The following is a 15665-nucleotide window of genomic DNA, read 5'->3' on the forward strand; positions in this document are numbered from 1 at the left end:
TAGTTTCTCCTGCACATTTCACAGCACATTTTCACTCGCAGGTCGTCAAAAACAGACACAAGCAGTGTTTATTAGTTGCAATGTGCAACTTCATCGCTAGATGCCACTAAATCCTACACACTGGTCCTTTAAAAACTCCTTTACCAAACATTACACAAACAGCAGTAGGAGGAGACTGTTTTCATCAGCGGATTAATACACATTTGGTGCGCTAGTGGATATTTATGGAAGAAGACAATGTGTATGTCAGATCGACTCAATCTACAGTGTCCATTTATTATAAGTGTCACCTAGCGCACACAGTATGTTCACTGTTTGGTCTTTTGAGAATATAAAATATGCTTATGCTCTCAGAGGAAGTTCATTGCATAGTGTGAGCATGGCCACAAAGTGCAAACCAAGCCAGCAATATGACTGAGTCTGAGCACAACCTCAGTGTCCTTGAGTCATCCTTTCTTTCTGGTTGGGCATGTGCAAGTAGTCCTTCCTGTGTGTGCATAACTATGAGACCCTCACATCCCACAGGCCCCTCTCTCAGCGGCAGCTACATGAATTCCTCCACCGTTCCAGTGTGAAGTGTCCTGCAAAGACTAAAGCTGTGCAGCAGAGGACAAAGCAGAGAGGGATTAGCGTCCCCCCTTCCCGCCTTTCTGCTCATGCACTCCCGCACTGTGTAACACTCAACATAATCAAACACTCACCCAGTGTGACACACAACACAACCAAACACTCTTCTGGGGCTATGCTACTAAAACAAACCCCGCACTGGAACCCCAGGGGCTGAGGAGAGTGGCGGAGGAGCTGAGGAGGCGGATGTGAGGAAGGCCAAGAACTCATGGTGTTTATGCTGAACAGCCAGAGAGTGGGAAACGCACGCAACACGATCCCCATGTTTTCCTTACCCCAGCTAATCCGACGAAACGACAGAGGGAGCAGATTCCCTTACAGAGAAAGCTGCCACTTAGATATTTATCCTCGCTAAGGCAAACATCTGGCCCCAGCGGGCTCTTTTCATAGGGCGATATGAGTGGGTGTGATACTCAGCTACATTTATTTGGGTGTGAAGTTTTAATTAAAAGTGAAAGCGATGCCCGCCGGCCAACCCCCCCAGCTTTGTCTATCCCCTGAGCTTCATCTGAGTGTGGAATGAAAAACTACGGAAGAGGAGACAGACAGATGGCAGGAAAAGAAGAAGCAGAAAATAGACAAATGTAGAGACAAGACAAGAGATACAGGAGATGTAGAGTAATTTATCCACTCAGGAGGTGCTCACGGTGTGAAATATTCTGTTTGTTTTCAGTTGCAGTCAGATGGAACAGCCTCAGTTACAGACAAAGTGCTTGTTGCCCCCACACACAGAAGAGGGCGTATTGCTTACAGAAAAATCTGCTTACTCTCCAGAGTCTGGTTTTCCAGAAGCACCCTTGCATGCAAGATCACCTCAACTGGCTTAGAGCACATTAAGGACCTTGCCCAGAACCAGGAAAGCTAGAGGGAAATTCCTCACATCCATTCATTTCGTTTAGTGGTTTTCAAGATTTTGAGAATTGTCAGGTGGTGCTCTTCTTTGGGAATTTTTTTTTTTTTTGCGAGGTATTTTTGTTAAATCCTGACGCCGCTGCAGCTTTTCGCATTGCGGTCGCAGTCGGAGCAGCAGTTTACGAGTGAGACTGAGCTCATGTTGTGTTTACCAATCGCCTCCGGATATAAAGTACTGGGGCCTCATTTATGAGCTGGCACAGAGATTCCCTCATCACTTTAAACTAAAAAAAGCTCATTGTACGTACACCTTGTTTATAGCAACACAGGTAATAAACCTTCCATCTATCAGTTGTAATTGCCTCTAGAAGGCAGAGAGTGTGTGAATGAGCTTCAGGGCCCCCCACGTGATAAATGTTCCAGACTAATTTTAATTAAAGCCGGGTTGGTTATGCTGACGCTGAGCAGGGAACTTTTACACATTTGTCAAGTTAACAAATGCAAATGTAGATTCCTCTATGTAGTCCAGATTAAACTTTATTTATACAGTTTATAGATATCGTAATTATTAGTCATCATCACACAGGGCCCCTTGCTCTTTCGGCTGAGTAGTTTGACATTTGGGGAAAAACACTTTCTTGGTGCTTAGATGAGACGACTCATATCATTCTCATTCCTGTACAGTAAAATATGAAGCTACTACCAGCAGTTAGCCTAGCTTAGCATAAAGACAGATAATAAATTAAAGAGTAAAAACGACCAGTTATAGTTTCACAGTTGGTTATTTCTTGCCCGGGTACAGTGACTTCCTGGATTCCTTTCATCATTGTCACTGTACTGGGTACACAAATTAGATATAACACATTCAGTTGGTGAGCTTTACAGATGCTGGTCGGCAGATATTGTTACTTCTGCATAGAGCCGGGGTAGCTGTTCCCCCTGTTCCTGTGTTAAGCTAAGCCTACACCACCACTGGCTCTAACCCTCTGAAAAAAAGAAAGCTTGCCTCGGGTAGTATCACTGACAGATGTCCAGCGCATGGATAAGTTAATGAGTCTCACCCCACTTGACTGTCTGCCGGGCTCTTTGCTAGAAAGGGTCTGGACTATCATGTGTTACCTGGCCGTGCTCTCAGCGTGAGAGGATGTTAATTGGCGGTGAGGCGCCAGTCTCTCCCCGCCCCTCCTCTGGCGTCAGTCAGAGCCAGGAAAGGTGGCATAAAGCCTGGCCTCGGAGCGCTCCAGACTCCGTGGGTCCAGAGGGAACCAGAATGCATGATCCAGTGTGTGGAGGCCATCCCTGAAGCACACACCTGGCCTAAACTTGTACATTTGAATGGAAAACCTGCCCAGAGAGCAACACAGGGAACTCAAAGTTGTTCTTTCAGGAATAAAAGGGAGAATTATTTTCAATTGAAAAGCCAGAGTGGCTCAGAGAAAAACTCCTGTCTCCTGTTTAGTGCCGTGCAGAGTTCCCTCCTGGCTGATTGGAGTTCACCCAACGTTTGTGTGTGTGTGTGTGTGTGTGTGTGTGTATGTCTCTCCTGGCTCCTGTCTGCCGTCCGTCTGCCTCCCCTGGATTGGACTCCTGTCGCCTTCGCAGTGAAGGGCCACTCAACCTGGGTGGATATTCTTTCCCTCACATCTGCTATGAATTTACCAGAGCCAAGCCATTCAAAGGCTCCTTTATGGAGCCGTCAGCAGCCCTGTGACTGCTTCCTATTAAGACACATGCACACCTTGGCACACACACACACACACACACACACACATATATAGTGCTCATAGGTTTCTACTTATGCCTACATTTGAATAGGTATTATTCATATATGATGTGTTGTCTTTTTCTGTCTGTCTTTCACTGCTCTTAGTCATACAAATACAAACATACACACAAACACACACACACACACATTCACATTCACACACACACACACACACACACACACATTCACATATTCACATACATATATGTACACACTCACCTCCAATTTCTTGCTAAACCAAAAATCTGAACTTAAGTCAGCCCCAACAGCTGCAGCCTTCTTGGTTTTTTTCTTAAGTGAATCACCCATGCATGGTGGAGCAGTGTAGGAGTGGTTATTGGGCCATTACACACTTTAATCTATTTATTGCTGACATCCCCCTCACTGGGCATATGCACACTCCAGAGAAACATGAGCTGTGACAGCAGCAAGGCCATCATGTAACTTTAGATGTATCTGATTTGGAGAGAAAGGAGAAAATATATATGTAATAAAACAGTGTGATCCATGATCAGATCATTTTAATTCTGCAAACAAGGGAAACAAGATCTGGTGTAACAGGGAATTATTCTACATTTAATCCCGTATTAGATTACGATTTTAGATGCTCTATTTTAAACTTTTAACTAACGTTAGATTAGAAGATTGATAGCACCCTTGTGTCTGCACTGTTAATGCTACCACCCCACATAACCCCTGTACAACTGCAACTTGACTTTTTTTTTTTTTTACATTTTGTTGCTTTGGTGAGTTTGAACCATCGACAGTGTGGTTTGAACAGAGCCAGGCTTAGCTTAGCACAGGAAACAGCTAGGCGAGCTCTGTCCCAAGGTAAGAAAATCTGCTGACCAAAAGCTCGCAAATTAATACGTAATATCTCATTTGTACAATCTGTACCAGTTTTACACTTAGTAACAGAGCCATGCTAGCTTTGTCCCTCTATTTTCAGTCTTAATGCTAAGCTAAGCTAACTAGTTAGCTTGGATTCATGTTAAACACTCAAAAATGAGAGCGGCATCTTATCCTGTGAATAGGTGTATTTACCACAACTGTTCCTTTAACAGGAAACATTAGTAAAACGAGACTTTTATCTATTAGCGTAACTGGTGGAGAGAGCGGTGAAACTGGAAGCTCTGTGTCGGCTGCACGTGTTGTGGGAGAATTCATCATAATTTAGGCATTTTTCTTTTAAAAATAACGTTATGTCCCTACTCAGAACAGTGGGAGGAAGTTAATTGGCTTTCTATCATCCACTGCTAAGCTTTACAAAGAATCCAGATATATATAAGCCTATTCAACATTTGCGATCACTAGCTTGACTGAATGGTAAGATGAAGCTGCAGAATGAATCATGAAAGGCCTCAACCCACTTATTACGACTACAAGTTTGACTGCCTTTCATCTTCCCCGTAGCGCGCTCATCCAATTGTTACTGCTGCCATATCTGGATTCCCAAGTTCAAAGAAATCCCTGGGTGATTCTGAGGTTATTCTCTCCGGTCGTTTTTCTGATTGCCTTTAACATTTTTTTTAGATTTGTGCCTTCATGTAAATCTTGAATTAAAATATTATTGATAAAGAAGGAGGCAACATGTACAGGAATACCCTACATTTAACCGTTTGATGAAAAGCCAGCCGGAATAAGCGAGCCAAGTGTGTATCTTGGCACTGATGTGTCTGGTTGCAGTCACGTCAGAGAGGATGTATGACTGATATGTTAATGCTGCTGTTTGGAGCCCAGTCTACAGGAACATTCAGACTGTTTCAGAAGAGTGCAGGATCCCCTTTGGGATGAGAGCGCTGTGTTCCCCTGAGAAAAGCCATCCTCTGAACTCCTCTGTTTCTGCACTCCCTCGCTTTTCTCCCCTCTTACTTTGGTTATATCATCAAAGGGAGAGGACACACATGAGTGGAGAAAATTGGGGGAGAAGGCTCTGTTTTGTGAATAATGCATTAATAATCATTTGTACTTGCACTTAAAACAGAAGGGAGAGGAGAATTTAGGGCATGTCGCCGCTGCGGTCATATAAGTTGGTTTTGGCGTGCGATTTTCAGGTCACCTTTATGCTCTGTGAATGATTATGTTACTTCATTTCTTTCTGTTCTGGCAGACTGTCAGGATTTTTTTTTTGTCTCTTTTTCCCCCTTGTCCTCATTTTCTCTGTGTGCGTTCCTGCAGCTGCCAGCCTGATAGACTATTGACTGAGCTCATTCTGAAGTGTGCCATGATATGACACAAATCCAGTTTACGCTTACAGCTCAAGACTGCCTTCATGCACCTCAACGCCGGCTCCAGCAGGAGAGCCTGACTCACTGTGTCATTTATTTTGTGTGACGGCACCGGTGGGACAGGTGTCAAAAATGCACCAAGTAGGTCTCAGTATAATCTCATCTCAAGCTGAAGACTTGTTCAACATGTAGGACGATATTTATACAGATTTGATCTGAGTCATCTAAAGGTGATCGCTATTAAAGGCACAGATGGTGTCTTAGTCTTGACATAGACTCAAGTCTCTGAGCTGCACTGGAGGGATGAACATCATTCTTTTCAAGAGATATTTCCTCATTTGGTGTTGTTATGATGGCAGAGTGCTGTCGGTCCAGTCTGAGATCAAGGTGACTGTGGACGCCTGTTTTACATCCAAGAGGACATAAGAGAAGATTTCACCACATCTCCAGCACATGATTCATTTAAATGCGCTCATTAAATCATGAATTGACCCCTCACGTCCTGTGCCTGTATTTGTTACATTTCTCTACTCGTTTATTGAGGTTTTCCCTTTAATTTGTTGCCTATCCTTATCGGTAGCTATTAAGTATTTGAAATTTAAAGAGTAACTAATACCAGGGTGAGGTGTGGCAGAGGCAGCTACAATAGCTGCATGGCAGTGGGACGTAACGCACATTCAGCGTTAAAATATATGGTGGTTTTAATTTTTATGTGATATAACATCAGAATCAGAACATCAGTTTTACTGCCAAGCAAGTTTTCACATATAAGGAATTTGCTTTGGTACATTGGTTCGTAAGAATTATCACCATACGACATACTACAGATCCATAAAATCCACTGGATCTTTCTGGACACAGGTCCTTTTTGTCCAGTGTATATCGTCTACCACGAAACGTACCTCCCTAGCAGGAAACAAGCAAAGAGCACTCTGATTAGAGAGTTCATTTGATTTTAACCAATGCGTTTTAAGAAGAAAAAAGAAAGCGGGACTTTGTTAACTTTAGCACAAATGATTAGCATTATTAGCTAACAGTTAATTCCACAAAGAGATAAGACAGGCATAAGGAATGTCAAATGACAAGAATACAATTTTAAAACTGATTTATTAATGATTGCAGGCATTTTATGAATAATTTAAACACTCTAGATTTACACATCTGTATCTATGACTATAACACTGATGAGCAGTAAAATGCTTCCACTGTCCTTTAATGTGGTCACAGTAATGTTTCCACTCACAGTCCCGCAGTTCATTGCGTCTGATGGAATGAGAGTGAGAAACACTTGTGCGCTCCTTGCCAGATGCCCTCTGCACCGACTTGGACCTGAGGTAAATATTTGCTGGGTGGGTTGCCGGATGGCTCGGTCATATGCTGCCGCTGTCAGTTTGCACAGGGTTCAAAGATTAGTCAGCGCATGGCCAGTGTTTGCTTGTTACAGGGCAGGAGCGCCTGCTTCTGCTGCTGTTGCTGCCGCTGCTTTAACCTGTTAAGTCAGACTTTGTGATATAATAGTGGAGACAACATAAAACCTAATAACTGCATGATATTTTTAAGTAATTCAGCGGAGGTTAATGCATCAGGCACATTCAATCAATGACATATGTCCTGAGTTGACCTTGTGTTGCTCAGTAGCTTGTCAAAGCACATCTGCTACTACAATAAGTGAAACACACACAGTGAATTATTTACCAGTATTATTTAAACCATGTGTGATCCACTGGAGTATACTGAGACACGATTTTATGTGCTCCTTCAAATATTGTGCGATGATGATTCTTGTGGTAAACATCAGAATTAGTTTCAAGTATCTCTTTTGTGTCTGTGTTCAACCATTGGTCAGAGACAGAGAGAACAGGATCAGCCAGGCCTTTTTATTTCATTAGCAAACAATTGCTCAGCAGGTATCAAAGATATGGAGCTACATTATCATTCATTTGGAGTCGTGTCTTGGCCATGATGAATTTAAGTCCAATATTCACTCTCTCTCAGCTCTGTCTTTGGTCTCTATCAACTCCTGAGAGAAATATCAGGCCCTTCAGCAGCTAAATTCTCCACCATGTTGCCATGTTGGCGGAAAACACTGCAGTGAGTGCGGTAACAGTGATGTTGAGCTGAAACTCACTTTAAAGCTGCCAATAAAAATCAAAATTTAATTTCATACGTGTGAACATGATCTTTACCTTGTTAAGAAAAGCAACCCAAATAGAGGCTCTAACTCATAAACATGATGGTGTACTTAGGCACACCAGTAATTTGAAATAAATGCTAATGCTCGAATGCCAATATGCTCTCAATGACAACTAGCTAATATCTAACAGTATAATTATAATGTTAATCATCTTTGTTTCGGGTGTTAGCATGATATAATTAGCTTATAAGCACTAAATTCAAAGTACAAATGAGGCTGTTGGGAATGTCATTAATGTTCCAGGTATTTGATCATTAACCAAATTATAGACCTTTTTCACAGCAGCCATTTTGACATGAAATAGTCGGGTAAACCAATGTGTTACGGTTCCATTCAGGTCAAACAGAGCCAGGGTGCGGCAGTTGTTGACTCTCTGGAAAGGCTCTGCTACACTAAATGGAATGGAGCCTTAATTAGTTTAATTTGGTAACACCTGTCTTTACCCTACTTTTTTATGTGAAAAAGGCTGCTGTAAAAAAAGATCTACTGGACAAGGAAAAGTTGAGGGTATTACCTAAATTACTACTGTCCATCCTGAGGGGAGCATGCATGTCTGGGCCAAAATTCAACTATCTAATGGTATCTAATAGCTGTGTCAGAGGGATTCATCCACTGAGGACAATAAATCACTGTACAAACATTCGTGACAGTCCACGATCCAATACTTGAAAAGGTATTTCAGTCTGAAACAAACCAAGCTACTTTCAAGGTTAAATATTTAACATGAGGCAAGGCCATAAGTATAACTCATCGTATTGGATTCCATCGCAGTATGTACTGTATTGTTGCTATTTCTGAGTCCTGCTTCCTGTAAAAACTCAGGAGTCGTCTGTGCTACATGGCAGCGTGTACAGCCATTGATTTCTTTTACGTCACTGGGGAGTAAAAGTTGGGTGATTAATGCACGTCTAAACTATGTTTCACTGCGTAGGATGCACCTTGTGAGGAATGAACAATACTTCATGTCCCGCATTTGGAAAGTCCCTGATAAACTTCTTAGAGTTGATATATCAAGACTGTATTGTATTTTATTCAAGTTAACAACAAATTCTTTAATGCTACTGAGGCTGAGCCTCCTGAGCAAAGTGATCCACTGCTCAGAGTTCATGAGAAGTTCACTCACATCATGCAGAGTTCATTTTGGTAGGCTATATAACAATGTTCAGTTGGTTTTGGCTCCATTTCCTAAAACAGTGAGCTACCAAAACTGACACATCAATTTAGTCTGCATTAAGTCTCAGAAATAACAACAAAACAGATAAAAGGCTGCGATTTTTCTCTAATGCCACAGTGGTTGTAACTCATAATTTCATAATCTCAATCTGCCATTAACGTCTTCTCTTGTGGGTCAAACTCATGGACCTGCAACATCTTGCTCCTTCTGTGGCTCCAAATGCAACTCTCTGTGGGAAGATTGGACATAAATGACACACCTTCATTTTAAATGTGGAATAATAAAAAATAAACATAGAAAAGGTGAATAAAACGTCTGAAAAGTGAAACATCGTTATGTTCGAATGCAGCTGCTCAAACTGCCACTAATCAAGTGCTACGTTTCCACTGACTTTTCACATCTCTGACCTTTACTCTGATCCATCTTAGCCTCTACACCTGTTGCCAAGTTACAGATGGCTCAGAGGCTGTCAGCACCTCGGCACATATTTTATTAGATCTTGCTGTCCTCCTTGCACTCTCCTCTGGCTCCATACATCACAGAAACACTCCTCATTTTGGCTATATGATTGTGGGACTCTCTCCCAGTGGGTTGGGGTCATCGCCGTTGCCTGCCACCTGCACGCGCACATATGTTCGGAGAGAGCTCCCTGTGAAACTAGCTCTGACTAGTGCAGCCAAATCATTATTTTCATCCATAAACAACCTTAGAAACCACACTGAGTGGAAGTCTAGACACTGTAACAGCCTTGTGCAAATATTTAATGTTTCTTGTGTCCACAGTTTTCCACTGGCCAAACATGAATTGTTCTTCTTTCTCTCAACTGAAATTAATGAAACAAATCTTTTATCTTACAGATTGACTTTCAACCAGCAGAGCCAGAGCTGCGTGATTAAACTCACTGTCAGCTTCACCTTCTGCACAAAATGTTTTCACGGAACAGTTTGAGTCCGAGCTGCTCATCCTTCTCTGTGAATAATGAAACCATTTATTCCCTGTAATGTCATTTTTGGCTTCAACGCACCATATTTGTAGCTTACTTGGCTTCTACATGAAGATGCAGGTTTGTGAGAAATGAGTCTACACCAGAGTAAGAAAACTGACATTTTATTAAAAAGTAAAATTAGACATCAGTATGTGGTCACGGCTAACCCGTGTTCCTCCCTGTTCATTGTCTTATCACACAGTTTACAGATGGCAGTGACGTCTGTCTGTCCTGCAATGGGGATGCTCTTCAACTCAACACAAATAAAACAGGGAGAACTACGTCTTCGTCCATAGCCTTTATTGGAAATTCTTTACATGTGAATCCTCCGAAACCTGCCCAAACCCAGCTTTAGAGACTATAAATATATATATAAAAAAGGAAATGTAAAAGACTTTTGCAGTTCCTCCAAGAACAAAGAAAACATTTACAGTCAGGTCTCAACTTGAGAAGGGCAGTCACCTTTTTGTTTGTTCGTTGAAATGCCAAACAGTTATAACAGTGATTTTTAAACTACTGTTAATCATGTCAGGAACAAAGCCGAATTAAAACAAAAACTTATAGAAAGGGGAAAAGCAATCAGTGGCCAAATGAAATCAGTAAAGTCTTGATGATAACAGCACTAGAGAAACACAGGAGCACAGCACAGCACAGACAGAAGAGGGAAAACCAACCACTTATCAGTATATACTGTGTATATGTATATGTGTATATATACACACACACACACACAAACATATACACACACGTCTGGCAACCTTGCCACAAACTGCAAGAACTTCTGCACAGTCGAAAGGTTTTCTTTTTGTGGGTGTTGGGACTTACAAGTCAATTTTCCTGCCTGGTGTGTACAAGTTATTACAAAACAAGCTGAAGAGCCAAAATGCAGTGAGCCCCCCCCCCTCGCTGACCAGTGAGCGCACACAGCAGTCGGAGTCAGGTGCAACACCGGTCCAGCTGACAACTTTGTCACTGAATTGTTTGTAAAACTGCTGAAACAAAAAAGATTCAAAGTGCAGGAGTACAGCACCACCTGGTGTCCGAACCAGGACATGCAGGGAAACTTCACTCGCACCCCCGAGGAGCTGTTTCACCCACGTTTGAGGGGCTTTTAGGCGTTGTTAACAAAATGTACAAGTGACTAATTCAACTATTTCTGCTGTGGAAAAATAAACAAACTAAAACAACTCTGACATGTTCTCTGAATAGACTAGGAGAGCCCTGCTTAAACCTTCGCAATTTATTGGATGTGATTAAGATCGACTAACAAGTTATCATTTACAATACCAAATAAAATGTGCAAAAAATATCAAATATTCAAAAATGCCCATTTTCTTTAACAAACGTCACATTTGTTGTTTTAAACACTGTTTACAAATGTTTATGCACATAATTTCAATAAAGTATGGTCCTGCAGCTGCTGGCATAATAGGTGCACTTTACACAGGAGGAGTGCAAACTGACGGAGCATTGAGGTACCTGTTCTTTTAAAGTGGCAGGGCACTACAGAGGAGGAAAGGCTGGTCAGCTCTACACGCCAAGAATGAGACTCCCAAGTCGGGTCCCCGTATTTTTGAAAAACATCTTGGCACCGGGAGCTGAGATGAAAGTCTCTTAGCACTAAAAGTGATGCGATGTGTGATCTGTGAAAACCTCCACCCAGTTTTTTTTTTTTGACAATACATCTGAAGATGGGCTTGGAAACAAACGAAAATTTTACTACAACTATTAAAATCCTATCGTGTTTATCTATAGACTCCGCATTTGACCAGAGATAATCTTGGCGTCAAGATGCTTAGAAGTAAGAGATTTAACAGGTGACAGGAATAATTCATGTCAGCCAGTTTGTAAGCAAAGAAAGGCTTCCTAGAGGTTTTGAGCTACATGGACACCGTCTCCTTAACAAGAAGTACTTTGAGTCAGTGGAAACACAATGACTTGAGAGACAGAGATGTGATCAGGACAAACATTTTACAGCTAGATTTACTCATCCTGAAACACCGCAGTAAAGTGACGGCCGGGCTCGAGTGTCGTGAGTGACGACGAGCCTCTGATTACACTGTACTGGTGTTTGTGGAGCGCAAATGTAAAAACAAAGCAGTTCACAGGACAACATTTTAAGTCGAATTACACTTGTGTATGTGTGTGAGAGGTTGTCAACTTGGAACTGAAATTCAAAAGTCTTAAGAGCTATAAGGACCCCTCCATTATCTCAATTTTTCTTGGTTGAAAAAAAAGAAAAAAAAAGAAAAAAGGATCACCAATATTAAACATGTTACAAATATAAATCAGTTTTCTTTTCATTTTTCAAAAATATGAACAGAAATTCAATAACACAAAAAAGTCCTTCTGAGGATTAAGTCCCGCTGGCTGTAGGAGGAGGAGACGGAGGGCTCTTGATCATTTGGAGAAGAGCGGGACAGAAATTTTAAAGCAAAAAAAAGAGACGCAAAAAAAAAAAAAAAAAAAAAAAGCACCCTGCGACTTCATGGAGCCGGTTTTTGTCTCTTTGGAATGTCGCTGGCTGGTCTGGTTCGCCCTCCTCGGCTCGCCTGCTCGGCCGCCCCCAGTGTCGCCGCCGGCACGCCCCCCGCTGGACGAGTCTCCGTGTGTCCCGCTCGCCATCGCTATCCTGCTCCCTGTAATCCTTCTTGCTTGAGGTGGCAGAGGTCCGCTTACTTCTCCTCCTGCCATCATCATCATCATGCTCCTCCTCCTCTTCTTCGTTGTCCTCCTCGCTCTCGCTCTCCTCATCCCTCCGCCCCCGACCATTTCTGACTCTCTTCCTATTCGATTTGCCATTCTGCATCTTCTTCTTCGGTACTTCTTCCTCTTCCTGATCCTCCTCCTCCTCCTCTTCCTCATCTTCTTCCCCCTCCTCCTCCTCCTCCTCCTCCTCTTCCTCAGATGTTGCGGGGGCTTGGCTGACGCGTTTCCGTGAGCGTCGTCGGAGGTAGCTGAGGCCGGGCAGCAGCTTTTGGAGCAGCTCGGTAAACGTCTGCTCCGTTTTGACCATGCAGGAGAGCACGGTGCTGCCCTGCTGGTTGTACTCCTCTGCGTTGGAGAAGACCAGTTTTATGTCTTCCAGGAAGTCCTGGGCGTGGCGATACGAGCCCTGGCTGAACTTTCCGAGCATGGTCTGGAAATCCATGGGCTGGGAGATGATGTCCAGGTAGTCCTCTGCCTCCTCCGGGGACACAGGCTCCCTGTAAGAGTGTAGAGTTTAATTCAGTATCTCTTAACCTCTCTGTGACTCTTCTTAAGGATATCATAATTTGAATATAATGAATTCAGGTTTTTGAGTTGTCACTTAGTGTTGCCTGAGAAGCTCTGGCTTTGGCAAATACAGCTAGAGTGAAAGCTGTGGAGAGGTGAGGCAACTTAACTGCACTGAATAAAAGGTTAACATGTGAGCCAGTGTCAGATCATCTAAACATGGTCACAGTCGACTGCAGCTGAAGAGCCAAAGACATGGCAGTTACCTTACACACACTGGTTTCCACAGTGCTACAGACAAAGCACTAAGCACACACAGCGAGCTTAAAGTTGGTGTAAGCTGCTCTAAACACTGTATGGTGGCTGGTGCTGCTCCAGAGTACTTAATAAAACTGAGTGTACATTCAAAATATACAGATTATGTTCGTAGCTCACCTGAACGGCCAGCTGTAGCGGAACTTTGTCAGTTTCTTGAGGATCTCCTCACACCTCTCAAGCTCCAGCGCCTGCCTGCGCACTCCTGATTGGGAACTCTGCCGCACCTGCAGAAACAATGATACAAAACGGGTTCATTCTGTTCTCTCAACGAACGTTTCCATGAAACGTAGATGAACTCCTGAACTTTAAGTGTGTTCTTTATTCTCAGAAGCAAGATGCATCTTCTGTAAGTGTGAGTCTCCCGGTGCTTTCTTACCAGTTCATCAATGTCTGCAGGGCTGTTGGGGCCAGTCCTCTGTTTGTTGCTCTGACTACTTGACGACGACGACGGCTTCTTGGATTTACTTTTTGAACTTTTCTGCCGGGATGAGGACTGCTTGTTTTTCTTCCTTGGTCTCACTGTAGAGAAATTGAGAGATGATCAGGGGAAAATAGAAAAAGCAAACGCTGTAGGAAAAAAAACTACCAAGTACTTCAGGTACTAAAAAAGGAAATGTATCTATGTAACCAAAACTAATTATTTTTCATGTCTCTTGCAGAAAGTAATATTTAATCCATTATTCCTGACAAGTGTCACTATGTACTCTTCAAAATGATGTGTACTAACTGAAAGCTTCACTTTGTGCACCATGAGAGCAGTTAACATTGTGAGTATGCCCCAACTCTGCTCATGACATTAAGATTCATGCTGAACTGTTCATTGTATTGTTTTAATTTGTACCAAACCCAGACCCAGACTAGAAAGTAGAAAAATAATCAGTGCATTGCAGTTATCTCTGGAACTGTTCAGCGCTGATGCATATAACTTTCTTAATCGTTGAGATGCAGGCTTGAACTGACAGAGGGGATCATCCTGCCACATACTCTGAGTGAAGCCAGAGTGAAACAAGGCTTCAAAGCAAAAGGTCCAGACCTGAGCTGTGCTACATGACAACACACAGACAATAGAGACAGGGGCTGGAATTCCCCGTCAGCATTCCTCTCATTCCCAACCTTCGGTATCAAGGACGCTCCATTTTCCAAAACCAACCCAGGTGTTCAATGATTACCAAATCCAAAAAAGACCAAGAAGATAAAAATAAAGATCTCCCTTTTTTTTTTGAGCAATAGTTTTTAAATAAAATGTAATGACACAAGGACTCCAGTTTTCAGTCGGTGGATAGACCGGAGCATTTTCATACACAACCACATTTACAACCCTCCGTTTACTGATGTGTGACAGGAGCACACAAACGTATCCTGGTTAAAACGCTCAGGGCGAACAGTCTTAGAGCCGAGACAATTTAGAGAAACCTGGACTTCATTTTCTTTCTGATACTCACAGCTGTGGCCCATGGCTTTGTAGTCATTCTCTTCCTCATCCTCTTCATCTTCCTCAGAGTCCTCCTCTTCAGACTCCTCCTCATCCTCTTCTTCATCTGTGTCTTGGTTGTAGTTCCTGCAATGACGAGGTTAACAATCAGAAACGATAAAGACACGGTGTGTTGAAAGCAGCAGACTTATTGTAGGTTGTGAAAAATAGATAAACTATTGTATTATGTTGTTTGTTTCTTAATATTAAACATATTTAATTTAGGTTGATCAGATATGAAGATGCAGAGGTTGAGCTTGTTTGTTTGATGTGTGGAGTGAAAATGTGCTGTTGTTTTGCTTTGTTGCTAGGATTGTGGGTTTGTGTATTGTTTTGTTGATGTGGAAAGAGTATATTGTATATACTGAGAGGAATAAAACTCTTATTAAAATAATCACATACATTGGGTTCATATTATGTGTCGTAGTCTCACTAATACTAGAGCCACTGCTCTGCTATTTTCCTTCAGTGTAAACGTTGGTGCCGGGGTTATGCATGGTGAGGGGAGAGGGGGAATACAAGACATTGAACATAAAAAGCAGTGTAATTTAGGTCTACACTGATTGTTGATCAAGTGCAATATGCAAATCGCAGAAGCTGCAATTTCTTAATGAAAAAGGTAAAAAGTACTGTAGTGCTGCAGAGATGCACTAGCCTACAAATCTTGTTTCCTGATGTAAGAAAACATGTTTGTTTGATACAGAACCCAAAAATAATTCCAACTAATCATGAATCATATTACAATCGTAATAGCTGTCAAACTGCAATAGGATTGTACTGTTTAATTTATAGTTCTTATATCTTCTAATATTAATATTAGCAATATTTTTACTGT

General features: G+C 42.2%; 1 protein-coding gene across 1 annotated transcript in view; it reads right to left on the bottom strand.

The window, feature by feature from the left end:
• The window catches only part of baz1b (bromodomain adjacent to zinc finger domain, 1B), a 32376-nt gene that overhangs the window by 6870 nt on the left and 9841 nt on the right, over positions 1–15665 (bottom strand). Inside the window, exons 18-21 of the mRNA XM_035680440.1 lie at positions 14802–14917; positions 13736–13878; positions 13477–13583; positions 12303–13031 (exon numbers count right to left, since the gene is read on the bottom strand). Coding sequence (XP_035536333.1) covers positions 12303–13031; positions 13477–13583; positions 13736–13878; positions 14802–14917 — 1095 coding nt within the window. The remainder of the gene's footprint in view (positions 1–12302; positions 13032–13476; positions 13584–13735; positions 13879–14801; positions 14918–15665) is intronic.

This window comes from Morone saxatilis, unplaced genomic scaffold, assembly GCF_004916995.1.
Source record: "Morone saxatilis isolate NCDOM2014 unplaced genomic scaffold, NCSU_SB_2.0 Contig8, whole genome shotgun sequence".
NCBI lineage: Eukaryota > Metazoa > Chordata > Actinopteri > Moronidae > Morone > Morone saxatilis.